Source organism: Phyllostomus discolor, chromosome 11 (assembly GCF_004126475.2).
Source record: "Phyllostomus discolor isolate MPI-MPIP mPhyDis1 chromosome 11, mPhyDis1.pri.v3, whole genome shotgun sequence".
NCBI classification, from domain to species: Eukaryota; Metazoa; Chordata; class Mammalia; order Chiroptera; family Phyllostomidae; genus Phyllostomus; species Phyllostomus discolor.
The window spans coordinates 95,015,207-95,036,516 of NC_040913.2; the positions used below are offsets into that span (position 1 = coordinate 95,015,207).

Consider the following 21,310-nt stretch of genomic DNA (forward strand, 5'->3'; position numbering starts at 1 on the left):
CCTCTTTCCCGGAGCCTGTGCTCCGGTTCAGCTGCTTTCCCCCACCCTGGGCGTGGGCTTCGGAGCCTGAGACCAGAGAGTTCTTTCAGGAGCCTGGGCGGGAGAGGGGAGGGGCTGTGACCAGGACTCGCTCCTCCAGACGAGGACACGGGTCCAGAGTGGGCCCCCGCCCTCCGGGCCTGGGTGGCACAGCGGAACGCTGCTCGCTTGGCCCACTCCCATCTGTGCACAAAAGGAATCCGTCCGCGGAATCTCGGCATCAGAGCTCTTGGTAATAACCGAGCTTCCTTCAGCTGGAAACTCAGTCTCTGCCCGCTCCCCAGACCAAAACATCTCAGCTCGCTGAGGAAGGAAGGAAGGAAGGAAGGAAAGGGCTCAGGAAGGACCAGGCACAATGGTTTCAGTGCGGCCGGAAGTCCGCCGAGTTCAGCAGCTCTGCAGCGCCGGCCGGTCGCCGGGTCAGTTGGCCGGGCGGAGCGTCCAGGTGGGAGCCGGCAGCCCCGGCTCTGCGGCTCTCTGGGTTTCTCGGGGTTGTCTGTGTCCCGCCTGCTGGTCGATGGCTGAATGCGTGTGAGCTCTTCCTTGTCACTGCTCTTCCAATTAGCTTCTAACCTCGCCAGTTCCAGTTCGGGGGCAACGCGGCTGGACAGGATGGTTACTTTTTAAAAGGCAGAAAAAACAGCGAACCGAAGAATTCTTACACAGAAACAGAGATTCAGAAGGAGGCTCCCCAATGCAGCGAAGGTCATCTGTGTGTGTCAGCTTGCCGTGGCCGCCGGGACACGCTCCCACAAACCTGGTGGCTAAAAGGACACGTAGGATCTTGCTGTTTGGGAGCCGGGTCTGGAATGGGTCCCGGGGCCTGATGGCAAGGGGGTGTGGGGGGGGAGCACTCCTGCAGGTGCGAGGGCTGGGCCTGCTCCTGGACCCCGGGGCTCCTGGCCGCTCGAGCTGCCGCTTCTCCCTCTGTCCTTGCTGGACTGCCAGCCCCCTTCCTGGCGAGCGGCCCACCCCGCTGGCCCAGCGCTGTCTCCGTAGTCTGAGGTCCACATTAGCCAACAGCCTCACCTGCCGCCTTTCTCCCCTGTGCCCACCCCCTAACACACTTGCAGGTTCTGGGGGTCAGGAGGTGGGCTGCTGGGGGGCCCTGTGCTCGGGGGGGGGCTCGTGTTAGTGCTGCTTTACTTTAGTGCCTTTTCTGTATTCTTCTCTAAATGAACACGCACAGTGTTTGGAGTAAAAGTGTTTGTTTCCTCTCCTCCTAAACCTGGGAGGAACCTTCCTAGACCTGAACGCAGTAAGCATCCTCGTCACATCTTGACGCATGGACGTGCCCTGTGGGTTCTCTCGAAGGGCCGCCCTCCCTGCCCTGCCGTCCGTGTTCCGGAGGAGGGTCCGTCTCCCATCTCGCCTGTGCCCGCCTCTGCTGGCCACCTCTCCGCCTGGAACCGTGGCCCCTATAGGGGCGCCTCGTCACTGCGGATGCCTCGGCCAGCACCTGTCCACCTGCGGGTCTGCCCAACACCCTGTCACGCCTGCACCTGCTGCTGTTGGACGGGAGGGGGCTTTCCAGTCCCCGCTCGCAAGCCGGCTTCTTTGTCCCCGAGGAACTGGAGTGGGTGCGGAGCTTCCTGCAGACCTGGAGGGTCCCCACCACGTTGCCCGTGCACTGCAGTGGAGCACACACTGTCCCCTGCTCCTCTCCAGGCCCCGACTGTCCTCGGCCTCTTCAGACGGGACGCCCGAGCGAGCGCAGGTCTGTGGTCCTGGCTCTGCCCCCACCGGACAAGCAGGGCTCCAGCTCACACTCCACCCCCGAGTCCTTGCACGCCAAGTCCTGGGGTGTCCACTGAAGGAGCGGAACGCGCCTCCCAGAATGTCCCACATGGGGACTCTGACCACTTAGAGTTCAAGGCTCTGAGACGTGCAGGTCATGAAATTTCCATGAGGAACGCCAGTGCCCAGATGGACCCTGGTGTCCCGGTCACGGTTCCACAGGCTGCTCCCCAGCCCACGCCCCCCGGCTCCTCCACACCCCACAAACATGCCTGTGTCACGGAAGTATGTAGTGGGGTGCTCCCCGCCTCTCTGGGTCCCTGCTTTGCTGCTGTGTGCACAGAAAAATACTGGGTTGGCCAGAAAGTCCATTACATTTTCTCCATGAAATAAAGGACACATTTTTTTTTCATTTTCACCAGAAACTTCATTGATTTGGATATTTTGAGTATGTCAGCTATCTCCCGCTATTGGCTTCTAGTGGGCAGAGGCCAGGGGTGCTGCTAAACATCTTCCAGTGCATAATAGCCCCACAGCAAAGGGTTATTTGGCCCAAATGTCAATAGTACCAAGAAACTTTGCAAACCACTTTTTACACACACAGTCCCAGCACCTTCTCCACACACTGCACAGATCTTTTCACATTTCCGTTGCATTTTTACCTTTCTTGAAATAATAAAGCACAACATGCTGAAAATGTTGCATATCTTTTCATCTTCAATATTAAAATGGCTGCACAAAAATTCACCAAAGTTTTTTTTAAAAGCACGCTGATATGACAGCTGCCACAATATAATCTAACAAAATTGTTTGGAATAAAGTTAAAGATGACCAAGCGCTACTAGAGCCAGGGAAACACTGAAGGGACTTCTCAGCCAACCCAAGGGTATGCCCCTAGCGCTTCCTCCGGAGGAGGAAGGGATTAATTAAAGTCGCTGACCTTTCTTCTGGCGACAGAGAGGATGCAGAGTGACTGGGGGTGGAGGGGCAACCAACCCGGAGAAACGGTTGTCCTGGGTGGAGACAGTGAGGGCGGGGGGCCCTCCTGGGAGGGGCAGGTGGAGGTTCCCTCCTCGCCTTCTGCTCGGTTTCCAGGACGGGAGGGGCGAGGCTGTGTCAGCACCTCATTCAGGGCCCTGTGCGGACTGCGGAGGCGCGGGGGTGGGGGGGGGGGGCAGTGGGGGGCCGCTGGCCCGGAGCGCAGGGACCCGGCGGGCTAGTGCCCAGGAGCAGTGGAGCAGGGTGTGCTGGACAATCTGACCTAAGGGGTTTCTGCTGAAGGCAGCCAGTGATAAGATCCATTCGCAGCTGGTGGGAAGAATTTGACCGGACAGCAGGTGGGGGTGTGACTCAGCAGGGTTCCACCTGGCCAGGGCCGGACGGACGCAGCAAAGGTCAACCCTAGAGGGGGAGGCCGAGGAGCCGGACCCTGGGTTTAAGTCTATTAACCCGTGAACGAGTTCGGACCCACAGCGCCGCGTTGCGCGCAACCGGAGCGCGCGCCCGACTGCGCAGGGCAGCAACCCCCAGGCCGAAGTCACCATGGAAACCGAGGCGCAGAGCGTCAGTCCCTCCCCCAACGCCTCCCAGCATGCTCTGCGAAGGCAGCCCTCCCCCGCCCCAACCCCTGCCCTGCCCCGGACCAGGGTGCCGGGTCGCACGTGGCGGTGGGTGGACTCGCCGGGAGTCACAGCTGGTATGCAGAAGGGTCGACAGTATTTGCCAAAGAACATTTTAATTGGAAAAATGTGGGAAAGTAGTCCTGACCCATGTGGCTCAGTGGGTTGGGAGGCTTCCCGCAAACCAAAAGGTCCCCCTTCAATTCCTTTGAAGTCAGGGCACAGGCCTGGGTTGCGGGTTTGGTCCCTGGTGGGGCGCGCGCCACTGCAACCACGCAGTGATGTTTCTTCCTTTTTCCCTTCCCCTGTCTCTAAAAATAAATATTTTTTTTAAAAAGAAAAGTATACAAAACAACCAAAAAACAATTTTACACTATCATACATGGGATTGTTACTCATACCGTGTGCCTTGTGTTTACAGAAACGCGAGCTTGCGGCCTTCAGCGTCTTTCTGTGTGAGTTTGGATACCGTCACTGGGGTGCTGCAGGGCTTTAACGTAAAAATAAGAAAGAACAAATCCATCTAATTTTTATCTGCTGCAAATTCCTATCGCAATGTGCAAATTGTTCATGTTTTACACAGTAGTAACTTTCTTAAAAACTCAAAACAGCGAATGCTTCCTGAGCACTTTGCATACATGGTCGATGTATACATGTCTCGTGTCTGCCGCGTGTCACGGATATACCCACCCGTAGTAATGCATGTGCACAGCCACATGAGCCAAAGTGGAATTTCCCCCCAAGCCGCTTCCCGCAGGTGAGTCTGGCAGGTGCTTGCAAGGCTTGTTTCTTCCCAGCGCAGCTGAGGCTGTAACCCAAGGCGACGTGCTCCGAGTTCCGTGTTCTTTCCGTTACGTGAGACAATGCATGTGAAGTGCTAGTAAAACCACTGGTATGCAGTGAGTACTCCAACGTTGGCTGTGGTTTTTAGTTTTATTTCTACTAATTTTTAAATTAAGAGAATTAGCTGAGGAATTAGTGACTACTTCACACGTATTTTGTCCTCCTCACTATACTAAGTACAGGGCGTATGGGACGTGTTTGAGAAAGTCTCGAGAAGGTTGGAAGGTGCAGAAGGTTATTTTAACAGACACCCAAGGGTGGCGCAGAGGAAGCAGACCGGGAGGACAGACATGAATTTTCACGTCAGGGTATGCACGCCGACCTTCAAAGCCACACTGACCCTAAAGTTTATGGAGCACCTTGCCCCTCCAGGTGTCGGAGAGGAGTGTCCCCTCCACGGGGTGAGTGTGGCCACCAGCATTGGTCAGGCACACCTGCCCAAGGGGTGCTCTGGCCGGGGGGACCGTGTCCCCAGACAGGGGGCCTGGCCCATTGCCTGGGAACACCACCAGTCCCACCCTCCTGTTTGGGAGTGGCCTCTGCCCCCCCTCCTCTGGGAAGGAGCTTGCCACTTGCTGTCTCCTGAGGTTGTTCATTCTGTCCGCAAGCAGCCTGGATTTCTGGAAAGTTCTCTGTGGCACTCCACACTGTACTTGCATTTAAAAGTAACTTTGCCAGAATGCAATCACACTGAGTCCAGCCCCCACTCACAAGTGGCATGGTTGGTTGCTGTTCCGGAAGGAAGAATTTCTATGCCTGCGAATGTTCATCAGCTCCATGAGCCAAGACGGGCAGTTCAGGTTGAAGTCAGCTTCTTCAGGCAAAGGGCGCAGGGAACAGGAGGCTCTTTCACATCCAGAAACGGATCCTCTGTGTGAGGGTGGTGTAACCGAATGCAGGCCCAGCTGCCTGCGCTGCGAAAACCGATACCCGGGAGGCAGGTGCCAATGTAAAGGAAAGGGGTTTACTTTCACTGCTGGCCACCTGGAAGATGGGGACTCGGCTCAAAGCCCATCCCCCCCCCCCCTTCAGTGGAGGCAGAGGCTTTAGGAGGAAGGCGAGGGGAGCAGAACAAGACCATCAAGGGAGGGTCTTGAAACGTTCTCCACCTGCAGACAAGCACCGTCCATCCCGATAAAGGCAAGTGACGGCCCAGTGTGTGTCACCGTGGTTTAGTCATCCTGGCTTGTCATTTCGGCCTCAGGTCATCCAGGCTCCACAGCTGAAGGTCAGCAGATCCCGGAGCTGGGATGCCTGGAGGTCAGAGTCTGTGTCTTCAAGTCAGCCCCTGGGAGTCCTGAACAAACAGGCTGTTCACCTACAAGCCACACATTAGTCAGAATCCGCACTTCCAGAAACAGGGTGGGAAGGATGGTGGGTGGGGGTTCCAATTTCCCACAATTACAATTTTCCACTGTTATAGGCCCCCTGGCCAATCTCTCTTCCATGTCTATGGAAGTTAGAAGGCTTTAGCCAAAACATTTAAGAAAATTAGAAAAAATCAGGATACAGTGTAGTTCATAGGCGAAAAATAAAATTTTAGAGACAATTCACTGAATTAGAGTTTAATATTTATAACTATGCATAATGGATTCTATTGAAACATTTTTCTCCTAAAATCACCCTCATTTTTATCAAAGAGCCAAATCAAGACCAATTCATTTCCTGCATTAAGGCCATTTCGGTCTGACCTGATTATTTGCATGAACTCAATAGCAACTGATCGCACAGGCCTTCCCGTGTACACTTGCTGGGATGCGGCAGGGGGTTTGTGGGCTGAGCTCTCATTAGCCTCTCGGGGCAAAGAAACCAAGCCGCACAGTGGCCTTCGAGCTTTGTCTGCAGTGCCTATGCGTTCGGGTAAACTCAGGTTCTGGAGCTCCTCAAAATGCCTTGGTTGGGGTTCTTCCTTGCCATCTCCCAGGAAAGCAGCCTTCGCCCCTTACCTGAAAGCCGCCATGAACCTTCTGAATAAGCCAGGAGCCAGGCCATGTCTCCAAGGGGCTTTTATTGGCTCCAAAGTAAGTCTGTATTCCTTGAAGCTTTTTGCTGCCATTCAGAGTCTAGGCAGGTCTCTGGCAGACACGACCTTTTGGTCAGAGTCTTGGTTAATAAATCCACAATTGGAAACTGGAAGATATCAGATTTCTATTAGATTCATGCAAATAAATGTACTGCTATGAAAAATAATATACTCATTAAGAGTTTCCAAATTCTGGACAGATCAGGTGGAGAGAAAAATATAAATGCTTCAATATTGCTACAATTTACCAAATTGGTATATGAAAACAAGTTTTTTTTTTAAACATCAACAAGCACCCTGGCTGGCGCAGCTCAGTGGATTGAGCGCGGTCTGTGAACCAAAGTGTCGCGGGTTCGATTCCCAGCCAGGATACATGCCTGGGTTTGCAGGCCATAACCCCCAGCAACCGCACATTGATGTTTCTCTCTCTCTCCCTCCCTTCCCTCTCTAAAAGTAAATAAATAAAATCTTTTAAAAAATTAAAAAATCAACAAGCATCACTTCATTTTACAAAATTTGTAAGTGAATGAATGATGGTGGAATTTCTAGAACTTAAGAGAAGCACTTCTCAGAACTCCGGAATGCCTGAAGCGCCCCTCTCCACCCAGAAATGATGCAGAATGTTGTTTAAAATGGCCTGGAATTTAGCTCTCTGGTATAGGATGCCTGGCTTGCTCCTTCCAGACAGCCCTGGGTTTGCAGGAGCTTGCTCTTTAACTGACAATGGAAAGTTCGGAAGCGCAGGAATGTGGCTATGCCCGAGGAAGGAAGGCAGCGGTGGGCACAGGCCCTGTGCTCTCTGTGTGAATGACAAGACCCGGGTTACTGGCTGAAATGTCCTGAGTTGGTTTTCCGTTTTGTTTGCAGTGTCCTTGAAGGCTGTGCGTCTGGATCCTGGCTTTGTTCTGTAAGCTGTTTCACCGCGCTGGCGCTGAGCGGTGTTTGTGTGACCGCGCCAGCGGGCCTGGGTGCGAGCTCAACACATTCATCGTGTGTTGGTAGTGGGTCCTGTAACACCCCCCACCCCGTCTATGTACCCAGTTCTGTAAGCCCTTTAAGCCCAGAAGGCTAAGCTTATTTGGCCTGGTTTGAAAAGGTGTGTCCATATAAATTTTTAACATTCTTATATATTTCCATGAAGGAAGTTTCTAAATTTAATTTCCACCGGGTAGAGTATTTTTTAGTAGGTATTCTGAGGTTTTACATCTGTGTGTAATATCTGTGCTTGGTGGGTCCAAAGACACTTGGGGTCCTGGTGTGCCCGTGCCTGCATGTCTCACGCTTCTGTGACTCACCGAGAATGTACGCTATCTTTGCTTTCCGGGTGTCTGGCTGGAATTTAAACTTTGACTTCTCCCACTCGGCCCCTTGGCCCTTCCAGGTCCCACCCACACACCCGCGGAGGCCTCTGAGCCCTCCTCACAGGGGTCCGTGCTTGGGGCTCCCGTGGACCGCCCCAGAAACTCAGAGCCTCTTTTCATTTGAAAATTTTTGCTGCTGATCACTTCCGAAAAATAAATTCAAAGGGTACATTATTTTTTTTTAGTAGTAAACTTACAATGCTTAAGAAAAATGTTTCCAGAAACATACAGTTCTGGGATTTCTTTATAAGTGGCGCATGAATATATATATATACTTCGTGTGAAAATGTACACAGTCCTGAAGTACAACGGGTAAAACGCTCTTCCGTAAAGTTAACGGGCTCGACGGGAGGGCGCGCACTAAAACTTGGTAGAAGCTGACTAATAGGACAAATCGGCCTCCGGCAGTGCCAAACGTGGACACCGGTCCCTTTCAGGACACGCCTTCAAAAATCGTTACCACTTTGATGGGCGGGGGAAAGGCATTTCGTTAGTTTGCACTTTTCTTTTTATAATGGAGTTGATACCTCTTTGTATTTTGTTGTCTGGCCCTTTTCTGAGACAGAAACAAGCCATGTTGGGCTTTAGAGCGGTGACCGGCTCCTGCTCGGACGCTCCGGGCGGGGTGCAGGCAGGGGGTATCCGGTTCACTGTGCTGCAATGTTAAGTGCGATCTCGGCCACCCGCGGGTCGTCAGGTTCCCCGTGCCCTGCGCCGCGCTCTTCTCGCAGGTTTGGACACAGGTCACCCACCTACTTGGACCGAAGGCGCAGATGCTGGTGCATCCGACGCACCTGCCTGCTCGCCATTGTGGGGCTCATCCCGCACCTGCAGGTCCCATTCCCCAGGTCTCCGCCGCCCAGACACTGGAAGCCGCTCGGCCTAATCCGGGGGCTCGCTGCGCCACGTGACCACTGGGTCCCAGCCCGGCCCGTCCGGGGCGCACGCACAGCCGGATACCTGGGGCCACAGCGTCGCCGGCGGATGCAGTGAGGCCCCTGCGCGTGGGTGGACCTCGCTCCAAGGACACAGCGGTCAACAGCCTGCGGCGTCGCCTTTCTGAGCGAGCCGGCCGCCTACGGGCCCCTTCCTGTGACCGTGTCTCTAGCCCCCGGCGCCCCCGCCCCCTGCCGACTGTGGGCATGCGCACTGGCCCTCCTCGCGTCCCGCGGCCGTTGCCATGGGTACCGGAGTCCGGGCGCCCCGCCCCCAGCGCCAGCGCCAGCGCCCCGCGGACGTGGCCGCGCCCCAGGCAGGGTGAGGGGGTCGGCCGGGATGGGGGCGGGGAGGTGGTGGGGGCGGGGCCTCTTCCTGGGTGGCCCGGGCGGGGCGGGGCCTGGCCGCGGGGCGGGGGGCCCCTTGTCGGCCCCGGGGGCCTGGCCCTGGATTGGCCCGGTTGGGGTTGGCTCCGGGGCCGGGTCCTTGCTGCGCGGGGTCCAGGGCGAGGACTGTGGGCCTAGTTGGGGGCGGGGACCCCGTCCCGAGTGGAGGTGGGGACACGCGGTGGGTCGGAAGCTTGGCGGGATAGGGGGCGCAGGGCGGGTCCGGTCCGGGAGGGTGATGTGGCCCCGCCCGCCGATCCGCGCCCATCCCTGCCCGTCCCCGCCCCCCTCGCGGCGTCCCGGCCCCGCAGGAGCCGCCGCCCGAGCTTCCGCGCGCTGCAACCAGCCGGACAGGGGCGCACGGACGCGCGGACGCCGGAACCTGGCGGGAGCATGTGGAAGCTGGGACGCGGTCGGGTGCTTTTGGATGAGCCCCCAGAGGATGAGGATGGCCTGGCCGGGGGTCCGCTGCCGGCCGCCGACACCACCTCGGCGCAGGTGAGGGGAGCGCAGGTGGGGGCCGCTCAGGTGACACCTGGGCCGAGCAGACCGTGGCGCGCAGGTGAAGTTGTGCAGGGGCGCCACGCAGGGACGGGGGCGCAACGTAATGGTGCGCAGGTGCGGCCTGGCCCCTGCGGCCCGTTTGTTAGTCTTCCGTGTTGTCCACCCCCACTCGAGATCAGGAACGCTGGGCAGGGGAGGGGCACCTGCGACGCTCGCGCGTGGCTGGGGCCTTGCGGCTGCGGTGGACGCTGCATGGGACTTTGGCAGGTCGCCCACGCGGGGCGAAACAGCGAGCAAGGCCCCAGTCGCTGCGAGCTGCGCGCGCCCGCCTGCGGGACCAGAAAGCTCTTGGCCAGCACAGCAGCGTGCCAAGTGGACGCGACGCTTGTTTGGGTAACAGCTATTTCCCTTTCTTAAACCTTTGATTGTCTGGAGGAAGAAGACAGATGACCTTTCTACAGAAAATGGAGACACTGCCCTGCAGGTTCGGAGACATGCTTGGAATGCTCAGAATTCGTTCCTTAAAGAGGGTCCTAGGTGGATCCAGTGTGCCGTGCCTACCCGCTCCCCCCTTTTTTTCAATGCGCTTAGCATCTTCATTCCCTTTCAAGGGCCCAGGGTTCGGGTCAGAAATTCAGCGCTCTCTTTTGAAGGTGGTCAGAAAATCCCTTTTTTTGCCAAGTGTTTGGGAACTGCAGCTGTGCGAGGAGCTGTTAGGAAGTTAGAGACGACGCGTGTCCTTCTCCTTCTCGCGACTTGTGAGGGCTCCGCCGGCGGCTTCTGTTAACCCGCTCGTGTGAGCAAGCCTTTAAGTACGCTTCCTGCCTGGACTTCTCTCCGAAGTTACTTTGTGAGAGTATCAGTGCTTGCCGCAGTTTTTAACCTTTTAAATCTCAAAACTGGACGATGGGAATTTATATGTGGTTACAGAGTAATTTAACACTCTAAATGACTATATTGATCAGAGATAAGGAGTATTATTCCTGGATGAAATCTTTAAACATTTTAAAATTGATTTTCCTGTGTTCTGCTTCTCTTTCTCCTGATGAAGCCTAAAAACCTGTGGTTTTTCCTCTCACTTTTTATTTTGAAAAACTTATAACACAAGAAACATTGGAAGAACAAGCGATTGAACGATATACTCCGTCTAGATTGGACCATTAGTAACGCATTCATGGAAGGTTTTTTCCGGTCTTCTGGTTGACAGGATGGCCTGTACCCTTTTGCTGTCTTTTTTGTGTGTGTTTTACAGATGACGTGGTAGGTACCCAGCAGAACTGCGCACCCTCTGCCCCCACTGGCACTGCCTCCCCCATCACCACCCTGTCCGTGCGGCCCCGGGACCTGCAGGACAGCCCCCCAGGACAGCCCCCCAGAGCCCCTGGTTTCCCTTATAGTCGTTTTGACGAACATAACGTGAAATGTATCCAAGATTATCATGGCACATAGTTTCACTGCCCTAAAAACTTCCTTGTTCCACTTACTCATCTGTCCCCCAACCCCTGATCTGTCGCTGTCCCCACAGTCTTGCCTTTTCCGGGACGTCACAGGGTTGGAATCATGCAGTATGGCCTTTCCAGACCGGCTCCTTCACTCGGTCACACGCGTGTCAGGTTCCCCCACGTCTCTTCCCGGCTTGAGAGCCGCTCTGTTCTCAGTGCCAACACCGTCCCGCTGTCTGGAGGGACCTCGGTTTGTGTGTCCATCACCCACTGATGGGCATCCTGGATGCTTCGTGTTCCTGCCGCTCTGTGTGGAGCTGCCGTGACCTCTGTGTGCGGGTCTTTGTGTGGACGTGGGGCTGTAACGCAGATACACGCCGGGGAGTGAGCTTGCTGGGCTGTGTGGCAGGGGCAGGTGTAGCTTGTGGGGACCACCCGCAGTCCTCCCAGCCGGCTGCCTGTCTGCGCTCCCGCCGGGACCGAGTGCGAGTCCTGCCACTCCGCGTCCTCGCCGCCCAGGGTGTGGTCAGTGCCCAGTGTCGGTCGTTCCGATGGGGGTGTCGTGGCCTCGCTGTGGTTTTCGTTTGCATTTCCCTGGTGACGCATGAGGCTGGACATCTTTTCATCTGCTTACATGACACCTGTGTATTCTCCGGCGAGGTGCCTTGGAAGATCTTTTGTCCCATTTTTTAATGGGTTGTTCTGTTGTTTTGTTGAGTTTTAAGGGTTCTCCTCATGTTTGGGGGGTAAGCGCTCTGTCAGATGCACGTGTTCCGGGTATTTTCTCCCGGGGCTTGTCCCCTTCACCCCTCAGCCTCGTCGTTTCGGAGCAGCAGGTTTCTGCTCCGGTGAAGTCTGGCTATCGCTTACTCCTCTTGGGAATCAAGAGCCTTTGCTGTTGTGCCTGAGCCGCCTTCCCCAGTGCCTGAGCCGTCTGGGGTTTCTCCTGTCGTCTTCTGGGGTGGGGCGGGGGATCGCCCAGCTGGCATTCGCGTGGCTTTATTAAGGGTATCTGTGGTTTAATGTGCTGAAAGCACTTTTCCACAGAAAAACAGACTAAAAAGTTATTGTGACGGGTCAGTCATACTCTAAATTTAGTTAATCCCTTTGAGAGGACTGGTCCTGATCTGAAAGCCAGTTTCTGTTAGAAATAAATGTGACAGTTCATGACGAGTCGGCCGTGAAACTCCTGCCCACAGAGTTTTACAGGAAACTGGGAAGAGGGACGGACTCACCGAGTGTGCCGTGTTCGGCGTCTCGTCGTCTCATTGGAAGGTGCTCCTGGTTCTCGTCCTCGGACGTCCAGACCCCCCCACACCACACCAGGTCGGCTTGCCCGCCCCGCCCTGCACCAGACACACAGGCTGGGGGTGCATTTGGCCTTGTTCTGCGAAGTGTTCAGTCTGCATTCAGATCTGGTGTGCGCAACTTCCTTGAAAATCAGGTCACACAGCTGTAATCTGTGTTGTTTTTAAAAAGAAAAAACTAGCTAGTGTTAGGCTCTGACAGCTTCGAGAGGTGAGGCGTTCAGAATCCCCGGGACTGGGATTAAGGAGCACTCAGTGTCCCTGAAGTGTGACAGCTGCAGCACCGCGGGGCGTGCGTTTCTGGGAGCATCTCCTCAGGCCGTAGAACTTCTTTCTGACGTGAATACACATCTATCTACCTTTCACTAGCGTGAACCGGCGAGGTTTGCGAGGTGGAGCGGTCGCTGCCATCACTGAGCAGCGAGGAGGGACTGGCGCACGTCAGTTGCGACGAGTCTCGTGTTTGCTGAAAACCTCCGAGCTGCCGTGTGTGCGGGAGGAGCCCCGGGTGGTGGGTGTCGGGCCTCGGCCTCTTTTCTGTGGGAAATGTTGTTACGTTTTTTGTGTGGCTGCCCATGAGACATCTGTGTGCACACGGACGTCTGTGTTTAAAATCACGCATGTGCTTTCCCACTGCCAGCCCCGACCCCATCCCCTCAGCGTCGTGGGTCACGCGCCAGGCCCCAGCGCGGCTGCTGGGTGGCTCGTCTTCCGGCTGTGGGCAGACACCTCGTGCCAGGCTGGGCTCCCTGGGCCCCTCCCGGCGGCCCCCGGGGTTGCTGCCCCCCTCCCCCTCAGCTCTCCGTGAGGCTGGAGAGGCCATGGGTGGCACGGAGTGCACCGGCGGCCCGGTGCCATGAGCCGGGGCCCCCAGCAGCTTCGGGCCAGGGTGCACCAGGATTTAGCAGCTTTAGATTAATGCTTTGGATAACAGACCTCAGAGAATTTTTGGCATATTTTAATGTTAAAATTCTAAGAGGCTTAGACATATTCCATAGGCATTCCCCCCCAAAAAACAACCCAGGGGCCATTTCGTGCCTCCTCAATCTGCTCCGGAGACTGGGGGGGTCGGGGCGGCGGGCCTCGCTCTGGGTCACACAGAGCCACCCTGGCCGGGCACCGGGAGCTGCCGTGCAGGTGGCTGCAGGGCAGGGGGCCGACCTTCTGGCATCTCTGGGTCACGGGGCACGTCCCGCGGTGTGGGCGGAGCCCCGAGCCCCGGGAGGGCGGGCGACGGGCCGGTTTCAGCCTGACGCCCCCTCTCTGCTCCGGGCTCGCAGCTGTGCGTGAGCCTCCCCTGAGCAGGCCGCATTAAGCGTTGAGATTGACGCCCCAGTGCCCACGGGGGTAAAGTCCTGCCTGAGAAGATGTGTTTTTACCGGTTTCTTCTAGCCTAGGATAGCGGGACTCCAGTATTCATTGAAAAACAGAAGCCACTGACCACCAACTTCGAGGGAGCTGACTGGGTTTCCCTGCGTGAACCGCATTGGACAGAGTCTAAGTCACCTGTCCCGGCTTGTGGCCGCTCCCCTGCCCCCGGCCTCAGCTGGCGCAGGCCCCGGCCCCGGGCGGCGAGGCCTGGAGGAGGCATGTGCTCTGTGGGGAGGACGTGCCTGTGCCTGGTGGGGGCGGGTGTGCGGGGAAGGCGAGGAGGCCCCGGCTTCCAGGCTCAGAGCCACAGGAAGCTCAGGAGGACTTTCATCTGCCACTTGAGGGCGGGGCGGGGGGGCAGGCCGCAGACGAGGGGCTGGCTCTGTGGCTTCCTGGCCACAGTTCTCCCGAGAGCTCCCTTCCTCACTGGCCCTGCGGACAGACAGACAGACACTACATGTCGAGGTCTCTGCCCACAAAGTCTGGTGGGGTGCTTTGAAGCAAGACCAACTGTTCTCACTTTGTTCTCACCTTCGCTTCTTCCAGGGGCAAGGAGAGGAGGGGCCCCGCGTGTGCGGGTAGGAGGCAGGCGAGCACTGGGCGGGCCGGGCCAACAGGTTTGCCTGGAGGAGGGGCCAGCCTCGGCCGGGAGCTGCGGGTCCCGTCCCTTCTGCAGAGGGGCACCGCGAGCCCCCCGGACTGCTGCTGTCGGACCGGAGGGGCGGACGGGAACTGGCTCTGGCCTCTGGAAGGCCCCTGGGTCCCTTTGCGAGCGCTAGCTCTCCGGCAGCCGCGGCAAGCACTGTGTTAGCAGGGCCACCGCCGGTCCTCACCGTGCCCTGAAAGTGGGCGCAGCGACGGCGGTTCCCTGGGGACTCGGTGCCCCGGCCCCTGGAGGCCAAGGCGGCCCGGGCCCGCGTCCTCTGCCGCCACTGCCACCGCGTCCCCTGTGGTCCGAGTGCCCGTGGTCCACGCTCGGTGCCTTTTGTCCGTGACGTCGCTGCTTCCAGCCGCCCCCAGGCTCAGGCTGAAGTGGCATCCGGCTGCACTCGGCCAGAAGGCGGGGCGCGTCTCGTGGAGAAAACCCGCGGCCTCCTTTGGGGGGGCCCGGGGATGGCGTGCCGGGCACGAGCTCGGTGGCAGCAGTGAACACTGAACAAGGCGTCTGAGTCCCAGACACGGACGCCCAACAAGGTAGGCCACGTGTCGCCTGAGTGCCGACCACGTCGATTGAGCCCAGTGGCCCCTGCGTTTCCCGGGAGAGCGGCGTGGCCTCCTCACCGGGACCTGGCGACCCATCCCGTCTGGGGCAGGTGGAGGGCTGGAGACTCGGAAGCGGCAGAGCCGCCAACAGGAGCTTGGACCCATGCAGGGAAACGCTGAGGACCCCCGAGTCGGGGCTCCCCGGGGTTTTGCAAGGGCGGCTTGTCCGAGTGGAAGGGCTGGAGGCAGACCACCCGGACAGACACAAGGGTCTGAGCGCACAGCCCTGGTGCACAGGCGAGGACAGCAGCACGGAAATGGGCGAGGGGCGCTGGCTGGCTTCCCTGGCAGCAGCCACAACAGACCTCGGCATACTCGGTCCTGGGGACCAAGGGCCAGCCCACCCTTCAGGAGGGAGGGAGGGAATGGGACGTGCGTCCGGCTTCTGCCTCACCGGCTGGGGTGCTAGCAGGGCTGGCCTGCCCTGGGTGCCTGGGCTACCGAGGTCGCCTCCGAGCTCGGCTGCTTGTTCCGGGGCCCGAGAGCCCGCTGTCCCGCAGACGGACCCCGGGAAGCAGGGGCGCCACTGTGCACGGGCCCCGAGAGGATGGTCCCACAGAAGGTTGAGGGGCTCCGGGGCCTGCAGCCATGCTGCTCGGCCAGAGTCTTCCCCGACAGGGCCTGTCCCCAGGGCCGGGGCCAGGTGGCTGTTCTCCAAGTGCCCCAACCCCAGCCACAAATAAGGAGGCGCACAAAGAAGTGGAAACGTGGACCGACCTAAGGAACAAAATGAACACGTGGAAGCTGAGACCAGTGAGTCCCTGAGGAGCCACGGAAGGGACACGTGAACACAGCGTGAGCGTCGGCAGAGGGACGCACGGTGTCACAAGGAGCTGCAAGGCGGGAGCAGAAGTAAACCGGAGACAATGTGCAGGGGAGCTGCAGCTGCAGAGTCAGACAAGCAGAAGAAGGAATGAGCGAACGGGAAGACGAGTGGTTTGGAATTATTGAGTTAAACGCAAGGAGAGAGGAGGGGACAGGACTCATAAGGCCCCGGAGACAGTGGACCCAGGCAGGCGGCCCGGCGGGGCGTGAGCGAGCGAGGTCCCTGGGGCCCACGCGCAGTGGCTTTGCCGCCTGGACGCCACGTCAGTGACTGTCGACCGGGTCTACAAAGACCCCTTTGTGCCTCCAGGGCCGCCCCCCGGCCCCCCCGCCAGCCCGCCCGGCACATTAAAGTTGCAGAGACAACCTGAGACCCGGGGCGGGGGGGGGGGGGGTGTCTCGGTGTCGGCCTCCCCTCCTGGAAGCGAGAAGGCGCTTTCCACGCCGGCCGGGTCTCGGGTTCCCTTTCCTTTTGTCCGTTTCTCGGCCTGGCCTTTTATAAAGTTTCCTAAAACGCTTGATGCTGAGGATATTGGAATTTTACCATTGCAGATTGAAAACTTCCCTAGTGTTTTGCTGGGGTTTTGTTTGTTTCCCAAGTTCACGAAGAACCATGGAGTTCGTGGTCGAAGGAAGCAGGTCTCCCGGCCCCCTCCCCACGGGGGTCGGCTCTCTGGCTTTCACTCGGGGTTTCAGCTGTTGCCCCACCCAGGCCCTTGGCTTCACTCTTCACTCACGCCCCCCCGGGGGGCGGGACGAGGCCGGGGGAGCAGCTCCCTCCACGCTGGGGGGTCAGGGCCAGGCCCGGGGGCCGTGCTTCCCCGAGCCTCAGAGAGAGAGGCCCCCGAGGGCACGGCACTGCCGGTCTACGTGGCTCGGAATCCCAGATGCAGCAGCCTCCCGCGGCACCGGGACACGGGCCTCGGTCAGCCTCGGCTCCTGGAGGGTGTTCGCTGCTGCGCTGGGTTCTGTGGCGCCGTGGCAGGAAGTCTGGTTTTCTCGCAGTTCTGGTGTTTGCGTTCTGCCCGGTGCCCTGGCTGCGGGCCCCACGCACGCCACCACCGCCCGGGCCTGTGTCTAACTCCGAAAATCCTCACCACTCTCCTGCCCTTCCCGTGGGAGTCGTGCAAGCGCTGGTGTGTCCACCGTCTCACAGCCGCGCTTTCCTTGTCCGCCCCGTGGTGGTCCCGTGCTCCGCCAGCCGCTCCCCCCACTCAGTGTGTTCCGGCTGCTGGGCCCCAGGTGGCCTGGGGAACCCCTCTTCCCTGGGACGAGGGGCCAGACCCCGTCCAGGGACCGGCCGCTGGCCTCACTTCCCGGGGCCTTCGGGGTGCCCCTCCCCCCGCCCCCAGACCGCTGTCCCGGAGCGACGGCCCCTCCTGCTGTGGGCCTCCCCCCCCCTGAGCCCTCCCCACGCCCCAGCTCCCCGAGGTGGGCACGTGGTTGGAAGTGGGTCAGCTTCTCTCCTGTGCATCCGGGGTTGCCCGTGCGTGGCTCCCTGAGAGCGCTAAGAAGGGTCATTCGGATCCTCTCTCGTCTCTGTGGCTCAGGTGAGGGACGCCCAGCAGGAGGACGGCGCGCACCCCAGGGTGGGGGCCGCACGTCTGCGCCCAGACTCGCACGTCAGCCCCGACCCTGTGTGACGGGTCAGGAGTGGGGCCCGTGGAGGCGGCGGGCCACGAGGTGCAGCCCCGGTGCCCTCAGGAGTCCCAGGGGGGCTTGCCCCACCTCAGGGGGGGACACGAGGAGACGTCACCCGCTAACCGGGAACCCTCGCCGGACACCAGGTCTGCCTCCTCACTGACCCGGCCTCAGCCGCCAGGACCGTGAGCCGCTGATGGTGGGTGGCGTCCCCGTCCGTGGCGTGTCTGTCCTGAGGACGGCCCGAGACTCGGGGTGCGAAGCCCAGCACCTGCGGGGCAGGAAACGGTGTGAGCCTCTGCGTCCGTCAGCGCCCCGCCCCCCCCCTCCCCCCCACGGTGGACTCTGGGCCTGCAAAATGAGAACGTGGGCTTCATGGACCTACCACGAAGGGACACGGATCAGTTCACGCGTGTGGTGCACGCAGACATGCGAGTGTGGACCGTGAAGCGGTCACCTGTGTCCAGCGCTGCGTCTGCCCGTGTCTCGGGCCGCGGCCGCTCCCTGGCAGGGCCTGGGCCCCGAGCCCCCCCCCCACTCACCCGGCAGAGACCGTCGCCAGTCTGACCCCCCACCACCTGCCGGGGGCTGGAGCTGCCGCCCTGCGGGGCGGAGAAGCGCGGTCTCTCGCTCACGGGCTTCGACGTGGCCCCACTCTGCTCTGAGTGGGGGCGTCCCTCTCCCGTCTGTGAGCTGGGGGGACTCGGGGGACTGTCGCGGGTGTGGTGTCTGAAAGAAAAGCCATAAACGCGGTTGAACAGGTGAGGAGTAAACCCAGGGACCGGAGTGTGACTGGCAGACACTCGGTGCACGTTTTTGGTCGTGGCTCCCGCGTTCCCGTCCGTCGGAGCAGTCGGTGCCGCCTGCTCGGGGCCAGCGCTGGGCCTCGTCGGTCCCCCGCGGAGCAGCCCCCGAGAACACCGGCCCCCCACCCGGCCCGAGGGGGTCTGCGCAGTCCCCTGCCAAGGGCCCGCCGCACGCCTTCCGAGTGCCTGCTGGGGGGGCCGACGCCCCGCCGGCCCCGGGAGCCCCTGAGGTCCTCCCCTCGCCCCTCCTGCGGCTTTCCTGCATGGAGTTGACCTCTCTCAACCGTTGACCAGGTGCAGGGGGCGAGCTTCCGGGGGTGGAAGGACGTGACCTCGCTGTTCAGCAACGACGACGAGCAACACCTGCTGGGGAGGTGCCGGTCTCCCAAGTCCAGGCGGTAAGTCCCGCCCTCGGGAGGGTGCCGGCCGGCGGCCGAGGGGTGGACAGTTTGTTTCTCAGACCCGCTGGACCTGGCAGTCGGGGTGGACCTGCGAGGCCAGGCCGGGGCCTGCACTAGATGCTTCGTGGTCCCAGAAATTCAAGGAAAAGACTTAAAAGTGCAAAGGATGTAGAAGGCTCTAGGAAATCGAATATATTTAAACTGACGCGTTGCTGCTGGTCAATTACAAATGGTTTGAACATTTTCAAAGTGTGATCAGTCCCCACCACCAGGTGGCTCTCCTCCCTCCATGGCCGATGGGGTTCTGAATTCTCATTTCTGTTCAGCAGACTGCCTGCTAGAGGCCAGAGACCGGCGTGCTGGAGGGGACGACAGGACCGTCCCCGCACCCGAGTCTGGGCCCTGGGTCCCCTCGACCTGCACTGCTCGCACCGGGCGCCCGAGTGTCGCGGCCTCCCCTCCGAGCCCTGGCTCTGCGTGTGGGTCTGTGGCCCTCACACGTGTCATCGCTCACGTGGCGTGCTGAGTTTTCCTCATTTCTCTGTTAAAGATTCACATGCGGATTAGTGTTCAGTTTCTCCCCTGTGTAAAGTGCTGTGGGAGGACTCTTGTGTTTGTGAGACGGGCAGAGGGCGAGGCCTGGTGTCTCCAACACGGAACTCTCTTGTCTTCCGCAGAACCAACTTGCGGTTAAAGGAAGAGTTGAAGACAGAGAAGAAATCCGGGTTTTGGGACAGTTTGGTTTTAAAGCAGAATTTGCAGCCCAAGAAGCCAGATGAGATTGAAGGCTGGGAGCCCCCCAGACTTGCCCTGGAAGATGTGGCGGCCGAGTCGGGGGACGGCCCGAGCTGCCGAGCCCCCCGGCCGGGCTGGGAGGAGGGGGCCACGGGCTCAGGCAAGTACACCAGCCTGGCCGGCCCGGGAAGCAGCTCGCGCTGGAGCCTCAGGGCGGCCGGGAAGCTGGTGGGCATCCGGCGCCAGAGCCGCGGCCACCTGACGGACACGTGGGAGGAGCTGGAGTGACCTCGAGCCACGCCGCCCCCACCGCCCCCGCCTGATGCTGCTGCTTCGCATCTCACTGTGCCCTGACCCCCCGGGTTTGCCGTGCCGGGGCGTGCTCGCCAGTCTGCCGGTCGCGGTCTTTCCCCGACCAAGCAGAGTGGAGTCCGCTCTGCCCGTGTCCCCGTTTGGACTTCTGTCTCGCACGCTGGGCGGTGGCTTCCAAACCCATGGTCGCTGGGGCCACCGCTGCCGTCCTGGGCTCCCCCGGGGAGCCCGCCTCGGAGGTGCGGGTGTTGGGTGCTGCCCCGGGGCACCCTGCGAGACGCCGCCTTCCCCGGCTGCAGCCCTCGGCTCCGAGGCTGGTTCAGCCTGCGACCGACCGAGGCCAGAGCGGAGCAGCTGCGACAGGCGCGCCGTCCCGGCCCCCAGGGAGCCCCGCAGAGGCCGAGTCCTGACCTGGCGCCTGACCTGGCCAGTCAGACTCGTTCTCACAAAGCAGTTACAGCTGGGAAAGCAAATCCCGCCCCCCGGAAGCAGAGGTGGTGTCTGGTCCAGCGCCGGGCGCCGCTGCACAGAGGCCCTCCCTCCGCGGCAGGTGCTGCTGATGTTCAGGGGTTGTTTTTACGCTGGAATTTTACATATCGATCTTTATTTTCTTCTAAGAATTTGTTCTTTTTTGATTACAGATTAAAGAATGCTATAGAGTGTGGATCAATTTTAATAAGCAGATAGTGCTGTGATCTTGTGTGGAAACTATTAACTCCCTCGCTGTGGGGCCGAAACTGCGCATAAAACAGGGGAAATGCCTCTTTTCTGGGACACCCAGGGCTTCGCTTTGAAAACGAGACGCGTGTCGTGTCGCGTCGTGGCTGCTGCCGTGTTGGCGTGGTGGCCCCGGCTCGGGGCCCCAGCAGGGCTCTGCTCCGGGCGCAAGGCCACGGGCCTGTCTCGGGCTGGCGTGGAAGGAGAGGCTGCGTCTCCAGCTGCAGAGAGAGAGAGCCCTCTGGTTACACTCGTGAGAGACGCCGTCCGCGCGTTGCCCAGGGTGCGCTGCGGTGCTGCCACACGTCACTGCGTGTTCGTTTCACGCCCGCTGGATGGGCCAGCACGCTGGGGGCTGGGCGCCTGCTGGGTCCGTGTGTACACAGTCCAGTGTACAGAGGCCGTGGTGCAGAACTGGGCCCCGGAAACCTATATAATCTTACTAGCCAGTGTCACCCCAGTAAGTTCAGTAAAAATTTTTAAAAAGGACGAACACCATGGCCTTTCCCTGGACTGCGTGGTGTCTGGTCTCTGAGCAATTCTGCGTCTTCTGTGTGTGTCTCCCGTGACTCCTGTCTGCTGGGCACCTCCCACCCGCCCGCCCTGCCCCCGCAGGCCCTGGGGCTCCCACCGGAGCACACGGCCGATTTCTCTCCCAGTAGCACAGTGTCGTAATTTAGGGACCAGGACTGTGACCTCACAAGGTTAACGCCCTTTCAGGAAAAGTGCCCCTGAGCCGCAGGGACTGCGAGTCTGACCCCTGGTCGGGGCACATCCGCGGATCAGCCAACACAAGCTCAAGTAAGTGGATTAACAGGTTCATGTTTTTTTCCCTCTGAAAATCCATAACTCAATTTTTTAAAAAAGAAAAATTAATACAAAAAGTACCAAAACCCGAAAGGTAATACAGGCACGGAACACACGTGGGGGGTTAACGAGCACAAACCGAGACCCAGTGCCTGCACACACTCGGAGGGAACGTGAGACCGCGCGGCCCAGCCCCCGCCTCCTGGGCAGCACCCGCGGCAGCAGGGCGGGCGCA

At 59.5% G+C, this 21,310-nt stretch overlaps 1 protein-coding gene across 2 annotated transcripts; it reads left to right on the plus strand.

The window, feature by feature from the left end:
• Nucleotides 1–9,309: 9,309 nt before the first annotated feature.
• On the plus strand, nt 9,310–19,863 carry LOC114508959 (testis development related protein). Of its 2 annotated transcripts, XM_036011805.1 has the most exons (4): nt 9,310–9,442; nt 9,888–9,932; nt 18,398–18,501; nt 19,182–19,863. In XM_036011805.1, exons 1-4 carry the CDS (start codon nt 9,338–9,340, stop codon nt 19,525–19,527), a joined length of 600 nt encoding a protein of 199 aa, XP_035867698.1. In that variant the 5' UTR covers nt 9,310–9,337; the 3' UTR covers nt 19,528–19,863. The 2 variants fall into 2 exon arrangements, with proteins under 2 accessions (XP_035867698.1, XP_028382858.1); XM_028527057.2 differs by lacking the exon at nt 9,888–9,932.
• Nucleotides 19,864–21,310: the final 1,447 nt, after the last annotated feature.

Bases quoted from the DNA above. Each gene is read 5' to 3' on its own strand.
- LOC114508959 (XM_036011805.1), top strand. From the start codon at position 9,338: ATGTGGAAGCTGGGACGCGGTCGGGTGCTTTTGGATGAGCCCCCAGAG. The intron at 9,443-9,887 runs GTGAGGGGAGCG...GTCTGGAGGAAG, and splicing joins CCGACACCACCTCGGCGCAG to AAGACAGATGACCTTTCTAC. The intron at 9,933-18,397 runs GTTCGGAGACAT...ACCGTTGACCAG, and splicing joins ATGGAGACACTGCCCTGCAG to GTGCAGGGGGCGAGCTTCCG.